The following is a 16,346-nucleotide window of genomic DNA, read 5'->3' as shown; positions in this document are numbered from 1 at the left end:
CCCTTCCTCCAAACAGCATTATTTCTGTTGAGAACATCACCCCCCCTTTCAGTCACCCAGGTTTCTAATAGGGGTGTTTATCTTTGACTCCCATAAATCCAATCAGCTGCCAAGTGTTGCTACTTCCCACCATCCCTCACACAAACATCTCTTCACTCATCCTCATGACTAGTCTTGTGATACTCTCAAATGGGGCTCCCAACTGCTAGCTTCTCCCCTCTCTCCACTGACCCTGCCCAGACACCAAAACAATCTTTCATAAACATAAGCATAAGACTGACCATGTTCCTCTCCAACTCTAGAACCTTAGTGGCTCTCTATGACCTCTAGAAGAAAATGCAACCTAGCTGCCCTAGCATTTAAAGTCACTCATAACTGAGTTCCAGACTATCTTTCTAGTCTTATTGTACATTTATTTATGCTGTCTATGCTCCAAACACGTTAACTTCCCTGATGTTCCTTGAACTTGACACTCTTATCCACCACCACCATACCTTTTGTCTCCTGTCCCTTTAGTGAGTACCCTTTCCCTCATCTCTACTATTTAGAATCTCTAGTTCCCTTTAAGGCTCAGCTTATATACCATTTCCTATAGGAAGTCTTTCTGATAATTTTATTTCTTAGAACTTGTTCCCACCTCCTCAAATTAGGAGTTTTATGCTTATCTATTTCTAAGTCGTTCTTCAGGAAAACGTAAGATTCTTGACGGCACAGATTCATTTTGTCTTGTCTTTGTAATCTCCTTCATTGTTCATAGTGCCTTACACACAGAAAACGTCTAATAAAGTCTAGGGGAGTGGCTGGCCTCTAAGGAAGAGTTATTCAAATATGAATTTTCTTCATTTGTTCATTTTCTCTTGCTCTGAAACACATTTGAGTTTTTTCTTTCCCATGTTTATATGGTTGCCAAGAGCAACAGGAATTAATTGAGATTCTCAAAGTCACCAAACTGATCCCTTTTATTTGAAAATAAAAGTCAACTAATATGCATTAATTGCTTAGTAAGTGCAAGGCACTGTTCTAACAAAACAAAAGTCTCTGCCTTCAAGAAGTTTACATTGTGCTGGGGCAGCCATGTTGTTATTCAGTTATTTTTCAGTTGTGTCTAACTTTTCATGACCATTTAGGAGTTTTCTTGGCAAAGATACTGGAGTGGTTCGTAATTTCCTTATCCAGCTCATTTTACAGATGAGGAAACTGAAGCAAACAGGGTGAAGTGACTTGCCCAGACTCATACAGCTAGTGAGTACTATCTGAGGTCAAATTGGAACCACTGCGGTGTCACCAATCTCAAGACCCCTTAAAAATTACAGAGGAGGGTGGCTAGGTGGCGCAGTAGGTAGAGCACCGGCCCTGGAGTCAGGAGTACCTGAGTTCAAATCCAGCCTCAGACACTTAATTACCTAGCCGTGTGACCTTGAGCAAGCCACTTAACCCCATTGCCTTGCAAAAACCTAAAAAAAAAAATTACAGAGGACACTCTCTCCGCCCCCAGTAGTTTTTATGTAGGCTAAGTCTACTGATAATGATCATGGAAGAAACAAAAAAAATTTAATCTTTAGGTGCAATAGCAGGAAACAATCTGCTGTTTGATAAACCCAAAGAGTCCAGCTATTGGGATAAGAATGAAAAGATTAGCAAATTGCCTTCTTGGTGGGGGGGGAGGCAAGTAAAATTGGGGGAAAAATTGTAAAATTCAAAATAAATAAAATCTTTAAGTAAATAAAAAAATCCATTTTAGTCTTATGATGAGACTAGGTTTTTTTTTTGCAAGGCAATGGGGCTAAATGACTTATCCAAGGTCACACAGATAGGTAATTATTAAGTGTCTGAGATCAGAATTGAATTCAGGTCCTCCTGACTACAGGACCAATGCTCCATCTACTGTGCCACCTAGCCACCCCAGATGAGACTAGTTTTGATCTCATAGACCCCTTGAAAGGATTAGTGGCTCATACCTTCTGGTGGGCTCCACCAAGGGAAATAGGATGAAAACAGGTTAATCAGAAGAGAAGGGAGAGTATATATCAATAGGGGGATGAGGAGGCCATCTCAGGAATGTAGGGAGCACAAGTGAGGAGGGAGAGCATTCCAGTCCAGGGGCCAATCTATGCAAGGATGACAAGTTATGTTTCAACTGCTCTTAAAATACTTTCAATGGTTCCAATGGAGTGGGGTAGAAATGAAAGTTTATAGTTTTCTGGCTCTAGTCTTAAGTCCCTCTCGAATTCCCTATTGGTAGCCAGGGCAAATTATTGGAATTGCTTGCTCAATTTCAGTGATATGGTGTCTGCTAAAAAAAAAAAAAGAGAAGGGGAGGGAATAATCTATGCAGATAAATTACATTATCTCTAAAATCACTTCCAGCTTCAACCTTATTAAGATCTGAGGTTCAGTGCATTTTCAACAGAATGTAATATTTTCATTGGAGAAATAAAGCCCTAAGTCACCCAATGCCCTCTGAAGTCTTTCATATTTGCCTTCAACAGTCTGCCAAGAAAGAACAAGGAAAGGAGAATCAATGAGGTTTTGCATGTGATAGAAATCAGTGGAGAGAGCAAAGCAGGGCGGACAAAAGTCACCCAAATAAACTCGTTTCTATAGGGCTTGAAGGTGACATAAGTCTCACTGTCCCCAAATGTGCAAAGGTTCTGGTAGTTCTGAGAGGTGACATGACTTGCCATACAACCATAAGGATTCAAAACCTGAATTCAAACTTGGATCCACTTCACATCTGGCACTGAATTGGGGAAACAAAACAAACCAGCAGCTCATCCCAGTGAAAGAGAAAGTCAAAACCTCCAAAGCCACTGACGTTTAGCATTGACCATTGAACCTTTTAGCATTTACAGCCTTAATTCCTCTAGCACAGGAATTCAGAATTTTCTTAGCATCATGAACCTCAAGGGAAGCCACTGGACCCCCCTGCTCAGATATGATTTTTAAGGCAGAAAGGAAAAATCTCAATGATTGCAAAGGAAGTCAATCACATTACAATAACAAAGTGATCAAAAGAAGCAATCACACCAATTCCCAAAGTTCAGATTAAGGACTCCAAATCTAATACATCTTAATGTGGCCCTTCACTGTTGCTTCTCCACTAGGTTCTCTGCAACAGGTATCAGTTGGCTTTATGTAAGACAGAGGGGAAAAGCATTATAAAGGGTACCTACTATGTGCTAACCATTTTACAAATATTTTTTCCTTTGATCCTCACAACAATCCTGCAAGATGGGGGCTGTTATTATCTGCATTTTACAAATGGGAAAATTGAGGCAAAGAGAGCCCAGGGTCACAAAGCAAGGGTGAATTTAAACTTAGGCTTTCCCGACTCCAGAACCAGTGTTGTATTCACTGCACCATCCAACTGCCTAATTGAGGCATGATATTGTCAATAGCAGCAATCTGAAATCAGCTGGAATCCTAGCAATAATGACCTGGGACAAATGTTGTAGGCAGAAGTTGCAGAGAAGTCATTCCCCTGGAATGGGAGCAGAATTTTCTTCAAATTAAATCATAATTTTAGCCCCTAACCCTGACATGACAAACTACAAATGTTTAAATAACACCTTTTACATAGTAGCTACTGGGATGTCTACAGAGGTTTACAAAACAGGTTACATTTAGTTTTTCTTTGCTCCTCATATAGTAACATAAATGACACTATATGATATTATCATTGTCCCTATTTTAAGGATGAGAAAACTGAAGTTAAAAATTTTAGGTTACTTGTACAAGGTCATGCAGAGAGTAAGTGTCTAATAAAAAAAAATAGAATTAGTTAGAATTCAAACTCTGGTCTCCTAGTCTAGCCTTCTATCTCACTATTCCACTTAATGGCCTACTAAGTTTTTGTTGAATGAATGAATGAATGAATGAATGAATGAATGAATGAATGTCAAATGTAAGACATCTGCTGCCCTTGGACAGGGACCTGGGACAAATGTTGTAGGCAGAAGTTGCAGAGAAGTCATTCCCCTGGAATGGGAGCAGAATTTTCTTCAAATTAAATCATAATTTTAGCCCCTAACCCTGACATGACAAACTACAAATGTTTAAATAACACCTTTTACATAGTAGCTACTGGGATGTCTACAGAGGTTTACAAAACAGGTTACATTTAGTTTTTCTTTGCTCCTCATATAGTAACATAAATGACACTATATGATATTATCATTGTCCCTATTTTAAGGATGAGAAAACTGAAGTTAAAAATTTTAGGTTACTTGTACAAGGTCATGCAGAGAGTAAGTGTCTAATAAAAAAAAATAGAATTAGTTAGAATTCAAACTCTGGTCTCCTAGTCTAGCCTTCTATCTCACTATTCCACTTAATGGCCTACTAAGTTTTTGTTGAATGAATGAATGAATGAATGAATGAATGTCAAATGTAAGACATCTGCTGCCCTTGGACAGGTATAACAATTTTTTAAAAGAGATCCATCAAAATGGTATGTCCAAGGGCACACAGTAATTTAGTGGCAAGGCACTGAATGGATGAGAAATCTAGGTCTCTTGACTCCTGTGCTACAGTGTTCTTAATAGCATTTTGTTGCTAAAGCTCAAAGAAATATCTTCAGAACAAAATATTATAACCTAGTCTGGAGAAAAAGGGATGATAACCACTATCTTCCACCTTTAATTTGGTTATTACTCACAATTCTTGGCCTACTTATCACTCACAGTCCCTATCTCAGTCTCATTTAAAAGGAATTATTAAGTAGTTTGTTTAAAAGATATAATACTCAAAAGTAGAGTTAGCTGTTATCAGGAATGAGAATGGTGCTGAATGAGCAAGGGAGACCTCATCCTCTCCATTGGCACAGAAGTTCACCTGCCAGACTTACATTGATGTAACAAGCATCTTTCACTTTACCACTCGGAGTAACAAAACATCCTATTGGAAATCCTGGATTACAGTACTTTTGTCCATCCTCCACATCAAAGCACCATGTAACTGGCATATTATCAATGATCCTGAGGGCAAAAAAGAAAGGAATTAAAAAAAAACATTAACAAGAATTTTGAAGCATGTCTCTGAAATGACAGGATTTCCCATTTTATTTCAATCAAGCTGCAAAAACAGCTGTGAGTTCACAACTTATATCAATTATAAAAGTGACTTTAGACCCAAGAAGTCAGGCAACACCACCATCTTCCTTTTCAAGTCAACTCACCAGTGGTGTTGGTAGTTTAGTTGTATTCCTTTCTTCAAAAAGGCCAACTTCTTCCTTTCACTCTCAATTTGGGGATCGTAAGATTTTACACATACTTTCACACATGTTTCTTTATGGTTAAAAGAAAACTTTCCCCCCAAAAAGAGAAGAAAAGATTCAAGTCATTTATCAGATTTTTCTTCCTATATTTTATAATGTGAATATCAAAAAACAAACATTATGTTATAGAGGTGTTATGGGGGAGGGGTCATTTTTCAGTAAACTATTTCTCCTTTCCATTTTATTTCAGAATCTAAATGGATATACACACATCTCCTCTAAATTTATCAAATGTATTAAGTCTATCAGGGTCTAGGTAGGCAAACCAAATAGCTTATCATCTTTAAAAATGTGGGATTTAACAAAAACTGTCTTGGGGCTATTTATAATGCTGATCTTGAGCTGTATACCATAGCTCCATATTACAAGTAATAAGGGTGGTACCATGGGAGCAAGTAGCCAATCCAATCCAATGTATTAATCACCTGAACACTGACCAAAGCTAAAGGAAGGGACAATGTATTAGGCCTTTCATTCTCCCTTACTCCTTCCCCCCAAAGGTTGCCTCTCTCTATTTCCCCTCCTGATAATAGCAAAAGTACACTACAGCTCCATCCCAATGCTGTCCTGCTCAGCTACCCAGGTGTAAAATGAATAAACAGCAGTGCTCCAAGAGGGCACTTGAACCCCAGAAAAGCAAGAGAGCCAAGCATCACTTTGGTTATTGGTGCCATATTGTTTATTGCACAGGCATAAATGGCATTCTTGTGGAACTAATTAACCACATTAGGTGGAGGCAGTCTGCATTCTGAAATTGCACGAACTGCAACACAAGATATATCCTCTTTGTATGAGATGTCTGCAGTCCAGCTACCCCTGAGCTAGCTTTCTTCCGTGGCTTGGCTAAGCAGTACTGTCAAACTTGGGTCCACGTAGAGGACAGCCCACTTGGCCACTGGGGCAAGGTTACTGCTTGACAGCCTGTGTATACATCTTTAAAACTGAAGTATCTTAGCACTGAAAGGGCCCTTCAAGGTCTTTAGTATTTCCCCTTCCCCCCCTCCCTGCAGTCTGCAATAATCCTAAAGGACCACTGAAACACTCATTCAGCACAACCCACACCCTCCTCATTTCATTTATAAGAAGACAGGGTCTGCTGGTACTATACTGCCCAAGACAGTACTAGGCAGAACCTATACAAGGCAAGATTAAAAGTTCAGGAAGAAAACAGCATGGCTGTTTTGCTAATGGTTCTGGAGAGAATGTGACAGTCAATAATTCAATGGCTTTCTTTAAATAACATTAATGACATTGGATTCAAGCTTCTTTAAAAGAGAACGGAGACTTTGTGCTATGAGGGAGGGGGAGAAGGAGGTTTGAGAGGTTTCATCTTTCAAATAAGATTCAAAAGATGGGGTAGAAAACCTTGTATGGCGATGATGCTATTCTTTCTCCAAACAGCACTTGGCCAAGATTTTCAAAAGGTCTTTTTTCTTCTGAATCTTGACAAAAGTCAAAGCTGAAAAATAGGAGTTACACTAAGAAATAAAACCAAGAAAGAAATTTGCCTTTTAAGATACATATACTTTAAATTCAGCTAGACTCTCTCCAATAGGGTTAACAGCTTTATTACTAGTAGAAAGTCTTATTGCTCTAAATCTACCCTAAAATTCACACAGGTATCCCAAAGACCCTTCATTAACTGTTTCTCCAGTGTGCAAAATGTGATCTTATATGGACAAAACAAAGCACTTAGAGAATTATGTGACAGAGACTACCCATAGACTACCAGGCAATGAGGATGACCCTTCCTTCCCACCCCTCGATAATGAGATTGACTTTTACAAGAGTTTAGATAGCAGTATTCATTTGCAACAACTACTTTTGCCCATTTCAAAGTCCTACAAAAATCTCATCAATATACTTTAGGTCTTTCGTCATTGATGGTGTCTAAATTTGATAACTACACAAATGTGGTACAAGATTAAAAATCTAGTTTTAGAACAACTGCACTATCATCTAAAGACAAGGGAGCACCAGTGAGATCATCTTATTCTCAGTTAATAAAGCAAAAAATATTTAAGTACCTAGCAGGACTTTCATTTTGTTCTTTTTTCCTTATTTCTTTTTTTAGTCCATACCTGGGATCTCATTGGTGGAGGAAATGAGGAAATTCCCTCGACCAAAGCAGATCACCAGCTTCTCAGAGAGTTGCCCAAAGCACTGAGAGATCAAGGGGATTGCCCAGAGTCACACAGCCAGCATATGTCTGAGGTAGGTCTAGAGCCCAGGTCTCCTTAACAATAAGGTCAGCTCTCTAGCCCCAGAATTCCAATCAGCTCCTTTCTTTTCCAAGATAAGCTTTGAAATCAGTACTCAAAAGACAAATCCGTAAGAAAGTTTTAAATGTGTGGTCATTACTAAAGATGACAATCCCAGTCAATAAGGGAAAAGAGCTCAAAAGTTACCACCTCCCAACCCCACAAATCAACCAGATTACCTAAGAAACTACAAAGAGAACCAAGAAAAATGTAAATTATACAACATGCCAGTAAGTTCAACTACAGCACTTTGAATAGCTCATGTGAAGGGGCCACCTAACCTATAGGTAGACAATCAGATAGCATGAATTATTTTTGCTTTAAACATAATTAGGAGTAAGGCAGTACCAGGGCAGTTAGATGGTACCACAGTGGAAAGAACAGAAGGCCTGAAGTCAGAAAGACTTATCTTCTCAAGTTCAAATTCAGCCTCAGACACTGACTAGCTGTTTGACCCTAGGTAAATCACTTCACTATGTTTGCCTCAGTTTCCTCCCCTGAAAAATGAGTCAGAAAAGGAAAATAGCAAACCACTCTAGTACCTTTGCCAAGAAAACTCCAAATGATCCAAATGGGATCATGAAGAGTTGAACATAACTGAAACAACTGAACAAAGTAGCACCACAGGGACTCAAAATCAGTGGCAACAACCTCAAAATAGAATCCAGGAGACCAACCCATACAGATGAGTCCCTTGCAGCTACAATAATGACTTAGAAATCCACATATTAATATTATCCAAGTTCTATTGTGTGCTTTTACTTAAATATTTCTCAGGTACATTTCCATCTGGTTCTGCTCACTCAAGTGTTATAATGATGCCTCTGCCCTAAATCATTTTTCCCTAAGGCACATCATTTAATATGACTTGCCAATTACCTATCATATATAATTTTGATGCTGATGACCAACAGACTAAGTATTTTTTAAAAATCAAAAAATAGGTGTTATCAGATTCTTTTTAGAAAGGTTTAAGGAAAATAATGAAATTTTGGAAACAAATCCAATCTTTTTCAAAGTTGTTCAAAAAATTGTCAAGTGTTAATAAAAGTGATTTCTAATTAACCTTCCTGAGAGAAAGGGAAAACATAGAAATTGGCCAAGCAATTGTGTCTCAGTGTGAGCAGGTTCTTGAGATTGCCCTCACGACTTCCTTTGTTCCAAGGTTGCCATTACATTCAGATGAAGCAGCACTGTCATTTGGATGCCCTGATAAAAGATAAGGCACATTTTCACATGCTGAGCAATACCACACAGATCATTCACGCCATACTTACGCATCATATTCATAAGGCAAAACTGATTCCACTGAATCCAGTCTGTTTACAAAGAGCTCTATTAAAGGCTGAAAAGCAAAAAAAAATGTTTATTGATAATGGAAAATAGAAGAATATATGGAATTCACTTCAGGGCAATCAGGCCTCCTATTGCTATCATAAATTTACAGCTCTGTATAGAGAAGCCTCATTTATCCAGCATTGTAGGCAAGGAGGTATTTGAGATAAGTAAATTTCCCAGTTATCTATGAACCAGTTAACTGCAACGTCTGACTTTAAGTATCAACATACCACCACAATGTTTTAATCATTTGGACCAGTGGGACTAGGGAATGGATCTGGGATTTTACTGATAAAGGATCCTTCCAGATGAGGAAGCATCCCCTACCAAAGGAGGTTGCCAGATTTCTCTGCAATATCCAAGTCTTGGAGAGTTGTTTAGAATCCAGAGGGTAAGTAACTAGCTCAGGAAGTGTCAGAGGTAAGGTTTAAATCTGTGTTCTCCTCCCTCTGATTTCAGTTGGCTAGCCACCATACCACACAGCCTTTCCCAGACATCCGTCTTTCTACTTTCATCTGCTTAACATATATTTTAGAAAATAATTGACTTTTCCTTGTGACTCAGAAGTAGCATTATGAACCCTGATTACCACTAAGTGAGGTGTGTATGTATGTGGGTGTTTCATAAGACAGTGTGGTCTCTGGGGTTTATTTGTTCTTACATTAAATAGCCCCTGAGAGCTCCTGTAAGCTATGGCCTCTTGTCAAGTTTCTCTTGTGGCTGGTCATAGCTTCGTGCTGCTGTCATGGTGACTGCCTCCAGTCTCCTCCTGCCCTCCCTACCCTACCCTTTCACTCCCTATGGAGCTGCTAATAGGCTCTGGGCTAAGAAGCCAGATAACCAAGTTTCTCAGGATTGGGCCTGAGGACTCCAGAAAAGAACCAGGAATTACACACTCAACTCTACAATTTATATGAGATGATGGTTGGGTCCCAATCTCTCAGTCTCATTTTACAGATGAAGTTACTAAGGCTGAAAGGAAGAAAAAAGGGAAACTAGAAGAATGGCCTTTATGTATTAGCAGGGCAACCACAGGGAAGAGGTATTGATTAGCTTCTAAGGGCAAAACCAGAAACTGGAGGGAGAAATGCAAAGAAGTGACTTTGGTCAGATAGGAGGAACACTTTCTAGCAATTCTGTCCCAAAGTGGAATGGAGTGAACTGAAGAGACCAGCGGGGATGTTGTAGAAACAGCATGGCCTAGTACAATGGAGTCACCACAAAGAGTAGGGACCAATAAACTATGTATAGAACAGGGGCAATTAGGTGACAAAGTGGAGAAAGCATTGGCCCTGCAGTCAAGAGGACCCGAGTTCAAATCCAGTCTCAGTTACCTGAAACTTGCTATGTGACTCTGGCCAAGTCACTTAATCCCTACTGTTCACTCCCAAAACACCCAACAACTATATGTAGAGATCCCTAGGGACTGAATACTAATTTCATTTCGAAATGTAATATTATCTATGTTTTACTATATTTTTATTTTGTTAAATATTACCCAGTTACATTTCTATCTCATTTGGACCATACTTGATAATGTTGTGGCTGCATGTACCCCAAGGGTCACAGATCTGATACCTCTGGCCTAGTGGAGAGAGTACTTAAGGGTCAGGGAGACCCAGGTTTTAATCCCCACTCAGTCATTTATTAGTTGTATGACCCTGGGCATGGCCCTTAACCTTTCTGAACGTCATTTTTCACATCTGTAAAATGAGGATAATAATGGCACCTGTCTCTCAGTATGGTTGTGAGAGTGGAATGAAATACCATATGTAAAGCACTTTACAAACCATAAAGTACCACAGAAATGTTAGGAGTAGGTGACAGCAGAAGTATTCCCATTCAGATATGAGCTGGATTATGTAACTTTGAAGGTCTTGAGGTTTTACTTCCAAAGTAAAATCATCAGGTTCTGAGTAAGGACCTGAATTCCTTCCCTGGCCACAGCAAGCAAGCCCTGATAAGAACCCTCCTGCCCCTGCAGCTCTGCTAGCTGTGAGCTCTTGTCCTCGGCCAGTCGACCAGGGGACCAGACCCCATCCCAGGTTCCTTCTCCATTGGAAGAGCTAAAGAAGTCAGATTACTTCCACATCTTGGAGAGGCACTAGGGGAAGCTCTTAGCCTACTTACTGAACAGAGCACTAGCAAGGTAGGGACTAGAGAGAGACTGGTTGGTTCTGTGAAATAATAAAAACTGTTCTTCTCACCTGGGAAAATCTAATGTTGATCATTTTAATATGAAACCACTTCTAGCTCTACACAAAAGGAACAGGTAGGTTTAACTAAGTTAACAGGGGCAATAAGGCATGTACAGGGCCACTATGACTCAAAAACAGAGAGATGCTTCCCTTAACAAAAATAAGTGAAGTAGAAAACATTCTCTTTTTCACACACCAGGAAAGCTCTCTACTAGCAAAAAACTCAGTAATAAATTCTTTTGGAAAGCAAGGGGTCGTCTTCTAATACAAATAAATCGCCCCTTCAATTATCAACTTTCCACATCTAGAGACTGGCACATGATTTTCTTAAAGTCCAGCACACTCCTGTGCTAATGAAGTAACAAATCTTGGCTAACCACAGAGGAATTTTTTTTCCTTAATACCATAGAAAGGTAAACCAGTGAGGGGCCTTTAAATGGCATACTATATCCAATGAACAACATTTAGGGAAAAATGAACAATAAGGGGCTTGTGGCTTGCAATCAGTCAATCTTTGTTTTATAAAGAGCAGAGACAGCAGAATATATCCCCTATAATTCCCACTGAAACATGGCTGCCTCCCATCTTTCCCCTCCTTGTCCCATAATCTTTCTGTAAAAAGAACTGAAAATATACAGTCTCTTTGGGATGGTATACAAAGGACACAACTGGATCCACCTGGAATATAAGCTAAGCTAAAAAAGCAAATACAATCTAAAATATGATTGAGAAAAAAGTATAAAAGAAGGGGGCTTGGCCCTACCCGATCTAAAATTATATTATAAAACCTCAGTCATCAAAACTGCCTGGTATTGGCTAAGAAATAGAGTGGTGGACCAGTGGAATAGACTAGGTGCATTAGCAGGAAACGATTATAGTAATCTGCTGTTTGATAAACCCAAAGAATCCAGCTATTGGGATAAAAACTCTCTTCGATAAAAACTGCTGGGAAAATTGGAAGTTAGTGTGGAAGAAACTTAGATTAGACCAACACCTCACACCTTTTACCAAGATAAGATCCAAATGGTTACAGGACTTAGACATAAAAAGAAATATTATAAGCAAACTAGAAGATCAAGGACTAGTTTACCTGTCAGATCTATGGAAAGGGAAGCAGTTTATGACCAAGGAAGAGATGGAGAACATCACTAGAAACAGACTAGATGATTTTGATTACAATAAATTAAAAAGGTTTTGCACAGACAAAACCACTGTAACCAAGATCAAAAGAAATGTAGTAAACTGGGAAACAATCTTTACAACTAATGTTTCTGACAAAGGACTCATTTCTAAAATATACAGAGAACTGAGTCAATTTAAAAAAAAAAAGGCATTCTCCAATTGACAAATGATCAAAGGATATGCAAAGGCAATTTACAGATGAGGAAACCAAAGCAATTCAGAGTCTTATGGGAAATTGCTCTAAATCACTACTTATTAGAGAAATGCAAATTAAATGACCAGAAAGGATAATGATCATTTTTGCAAGGGTTGTAGGAAATCTGGGACACTAATACATTGTTGGTGGCGCTGTGAACTCATCCAACCTTTCTGGAGAGCAATTTGGAACTACGCCCAAAGGGCAACAGAAATGTGCATACCCTTTGAGCCAGCAATACCACTACTGGGTCTATACCCTGAAGAGATGATGAAAATGGGTAAAAATATCACTTGTGGGGTGGCTGGGTAGTACAGTGGATACAGCACCGGCCCTGTAGTCAGGAGTACCTGAGTTCAAATCCAGCCTCCAACACTTAATAATTACGTAGCTGTGTGGCCTTGGGCAAGACACTTAACCCCATAAACCCCATTGCCTTGCAAAAAAAGTAAAAAAAAAAATCATCACTTGGGGGTAGCTAGGTGGCTCAGTGGATAGAGCACCTTCCCTGGAATCAAGACGACCTGAGTTCAAATCTGGTCTCAGACACTTAATAATTACCCAGCTGTGTGGCCTTGGGCAAGCCATTTAACCCCATTGACTTGTAAAAAACTAAAAACAAAACCAAAAAAAAACATCACTTGTACAAAAATATTCATAGCAGCCCTGTTTGTGGTGGCAAAGAATTGGAAATCAAGTAAATGTCCTTCCATTGGGGAATGGCTTAGCAAAATGTGGTATGTGTATGTCATGAAACCCTGTTGTTCTATTAGAAATCAGGAGGGACAGGAATTCAAGGAAGCCTGGAGGGATTTGCATGAACTGATGCTGAATGAGATGAGCAGAACCAGAAGAACACTGTACATCCTAACAGCAACATGGGGGCGATGATCAACCTTGATGGACTTGCTCATTCCATCAGCGCAACAATCAGGGACAATTTGGGGCTGTCTGCGATGGAGAATACTATCTGTATCCAGAGAAAGAACTGTGGAGTGTGAACAAAGACCAAGGATTATTACCTTTAATTTAGAAAAAAAAAACCTGGGGGTGGCTAGGTGGTGCAGTGAATAGAGCACCAACCCTGGAGTCAGGGCGACCCGAGTTCAAATCCGGCCTCAGACAATAATTACCTAGCTGTGTGGCCTTGGGCAAGCCACTCAACCCCATTGCCTTGCAAAAAAAAAACCTGATATCTTATTGTCTGATGTTGCTATCTCTTATACTTTATGTCTCTTCCTTAAGGATATGATTTCTCTCTCATGACACTCAATTTGCATCAATGTATACCATGGAAACAATGTAAAGACTGGCAAATTGCCTTCTGTGGGGGGGGGAGTAAGATTTGGAGAAAAATTGTAAAACTCAAAATAAATAAAATCTTTAAGAGAAAAAATAAAATAGAATAAAATAAAATAAAATTAGGAGTAAGAGGGAAAGAAGCAAAGAAAAAGTTAATACCACCATGGGAGGACCATAGAGCTGAATTCATATATGTGAATATCCCAGGACAAACCACATAACAGTGCAAGACCATAGCTGGGGAGCTAGAAGGGACATCAGCAGCCATCTGGCCTGAGCTCTTCATTTTACAGATGAAGAAACTGAATCTGAAAGAGGTAAAGTGACTTTCCCAAAGTCACATAACTAAAAAGTGTCTGAGGTAGGATTTAAAAATAAAACTAATAGTTATCATTTTATACAGTGCTTACTGTGTGCTCAGGGTTTTACAATTACTATATCACTGGAAAATGACATCTATGACCAGAGAAAGAACTATGGAGTCTGAATGCAAATCAAAGTCAATGATTTTTATGATTTTTTATGTTTTTTTCTTTCTCTTGATTTTTTTCTTTTGTTCTTTTACAATATGATTAAGTTGGAAATATGCTTAACGTGAATGTGTATGTATAACCTGTATCAGATTCCTTGTCATCCTGGGAAGAGGGGAAGGTAGGTAGGGAGAAAACTGTGGAACTCAACATTTTATAAAAATTCATGTTGAAAACTAGCTCTACATGTGATTTAAAAAATCAAATACTATTAAATAAAAAAAGAGAGGGGGATCAACAATGTCCTATGTTGTAGAAAGCTCAAAAAAAGGTAAAAAATTAAAAAACAAAAAAATTCTTATCTCATTCTCACAACAAACTCAGGGAGACTGGTGCCATTATCTTATTCCTTTTAAAAATGAAGAAACAACTAGAGGCAAAGTGTCTTACCCAGATTAATCCAGCCAATAAGTGTCTGAGGCTGGATTTGAACCCAGATCTCCATGAACTGCAAGTCCAGTGCTCTACACACTACATCACCCTGCTATCCCTCTACTCCAATCAACAAAGAATCATCACGTAGCCAAACTGGAAATCTCAGTACTCAGTTAGGCCAAATCTCTCATTTTAACAGATTAAGTAGCTAAGACAGGTCAGCCAAAAAGATAAACAGGGTTCTTGTCAGCACACAGCTAATTGGCAGTCAGTGGACACAAGGAGGCCTTTCTGCATGGGCTCATTGCTGGTTACTATCACTTCCTCAAATATTTTAGAGGTGACAAAAATATAAAGAAAATGGCCCCTAAGCAGGAGCAGATTATCTAAAGAAAAAAAAGAAATCCTCTGGGGCAGCTAGGTGGTGCAGTGGATAGAGCACCAGCCCTGGAGTCAGGAGTACCTAGGTTCAAATCTGGTTTCAGACAGTTAATAATTACCTAGCCATGTGGCCTTGGGCAAGCCACTTAATCCCATTTGCCTTGCAAAAACCTTAAAAAAAAGAATCCTCTAAGCTGTGCTGACCAAAAGTACCTACATATGGAGTTAGGAAAATGCCTGACCATTCAAATATAGCCTTGTTCTCCTCCAAGTGGGCATCTTCTTCAACAGTGCAACTGCCAATCCATTCTACCTGCCAATCCATGTCCTCTCACAAACTTAACCTCTTGAGAGTCCAGTCAAGTCACTGGGGGCCTTTCGCTTGCTATCATGAGGCTATCCCTCACCGTGGGACTAGCTTACCTCTTCTTATCACATACTTCCCTGAGGACACCTTTTCTTGCTGGTTCTTGGAAGTTCTTCCTTAGTTACACTTTGCAGCCTACTTCTCCCTTGCCCAGTAGGGAGTTCTGTGTGAGGCATCTAAAAGTCTCAGGGGCACAGCCCAGATTCCGTGCCATATTCCCAAAAGCAGACACTATTTAGTCTGATGAAACTTTATGGAAGTGGCCCTTTTAGAGTACTTAAAAAAATTCCCACTCCCAACTAATATGTGAGGCTGGACTCCTAAAACTGTAGCTCCTGAGTACCGAGTGACAGGTTCACATTGAAGAGGTATGTGCTTTAGGGCAGCTAGGTGGCACAGTGGGTAGAGTACCAGCCCTGGATTCAGGAGGACTGGAGTTCAAATCCAGCCTCAGGCACTTAATAATGACCTAGCTGTGTGGCCTCGGGAAGTCACTTAACCCTACTGCCTTGCAAAAATGGAAAAAAAAAGTAGTAATAGCTATACCTCTAGGTATTCAACTAGACAGTGTCAGTATGAGAAGGATCAATTCAGATGAAGCATTTCATTCACAGATTGAGTGATAGACAGTTGGATAGATGGATAGACAGATTAGATACAGATAGATTTGTGTATATGCATGTATACATGCCTATATTTGTGTGTGCTTATGTGGGCTGAATATATATTGCATTGCATCTGCATATATGATGTGTTTGTATGTACCTGTATGGTTTGTGTGTTGTGCATGTGTATATGTGAGTATAGATTATGTATGTGTGTGTGCATAAACAGATATATGTATGCACACATGTATATATACATACATATACATCTAGATATATTTGTTTTTATGCATCAACACATGTGAGCACATATATAAATGTATGAAAATGCTTTAC

General features: G+C 39.3%; 1 protein-coding gene across 1 annotated transcript in view; it reads right to left on the bottom strand.

Moving 5' to 3' along the window:
• The window catches only part of LOC141502789 (transmembrane 9 superfamily member 2-like), an 83,652-nt gene that overhangs the window by 63,637 nt on the left and 3,669 nt on the right, over positions 1-16,346 (bottom strand). The window contains exons 2-5 of the mRNA XM_074207725.1: positions 8,814-8,881; positions 6,641-6,734; positions 5,177-5,304; positions 4,847-4,976 (exon numbers count right to left, since the gene is read on the bottom strand). Of these exons, the coding sequence (XP_074063826.1) occupies positions 4,847-4,976; positions 5,177-5,304; positions 6,641-6,734; positions 8,814-8,881 (420 nt within the window). The remainder of the gene's footprint in view (positions 1-4,846; positions 4,977-5,176; positions 5,305-6,640; positions 6,735-8,813; positions 8,882-16,346) is intronic.

The sequence above is a fragment of the Macrotis lagotis genome, chromosome X (genome assembly GCF_037893015.1).
Source record: "Macrotis lagotis isolate mMagLag1 chromosome X, bilby.v1.9.chrom.fasta, whole genome shotgun sequence".
Classification (NCBI taxonomy): Eukaryota; Metazoa; Chordata; class Mammalia; order Peramelemorphia; family Peramelidae; genus Macrotis; species Macrotis lagotis.
The sequence above is the reverse complement of the archived record's forward strand: the minus strand, read 5'-3'. Positions and strand labels throughout refer to the sequence as shown.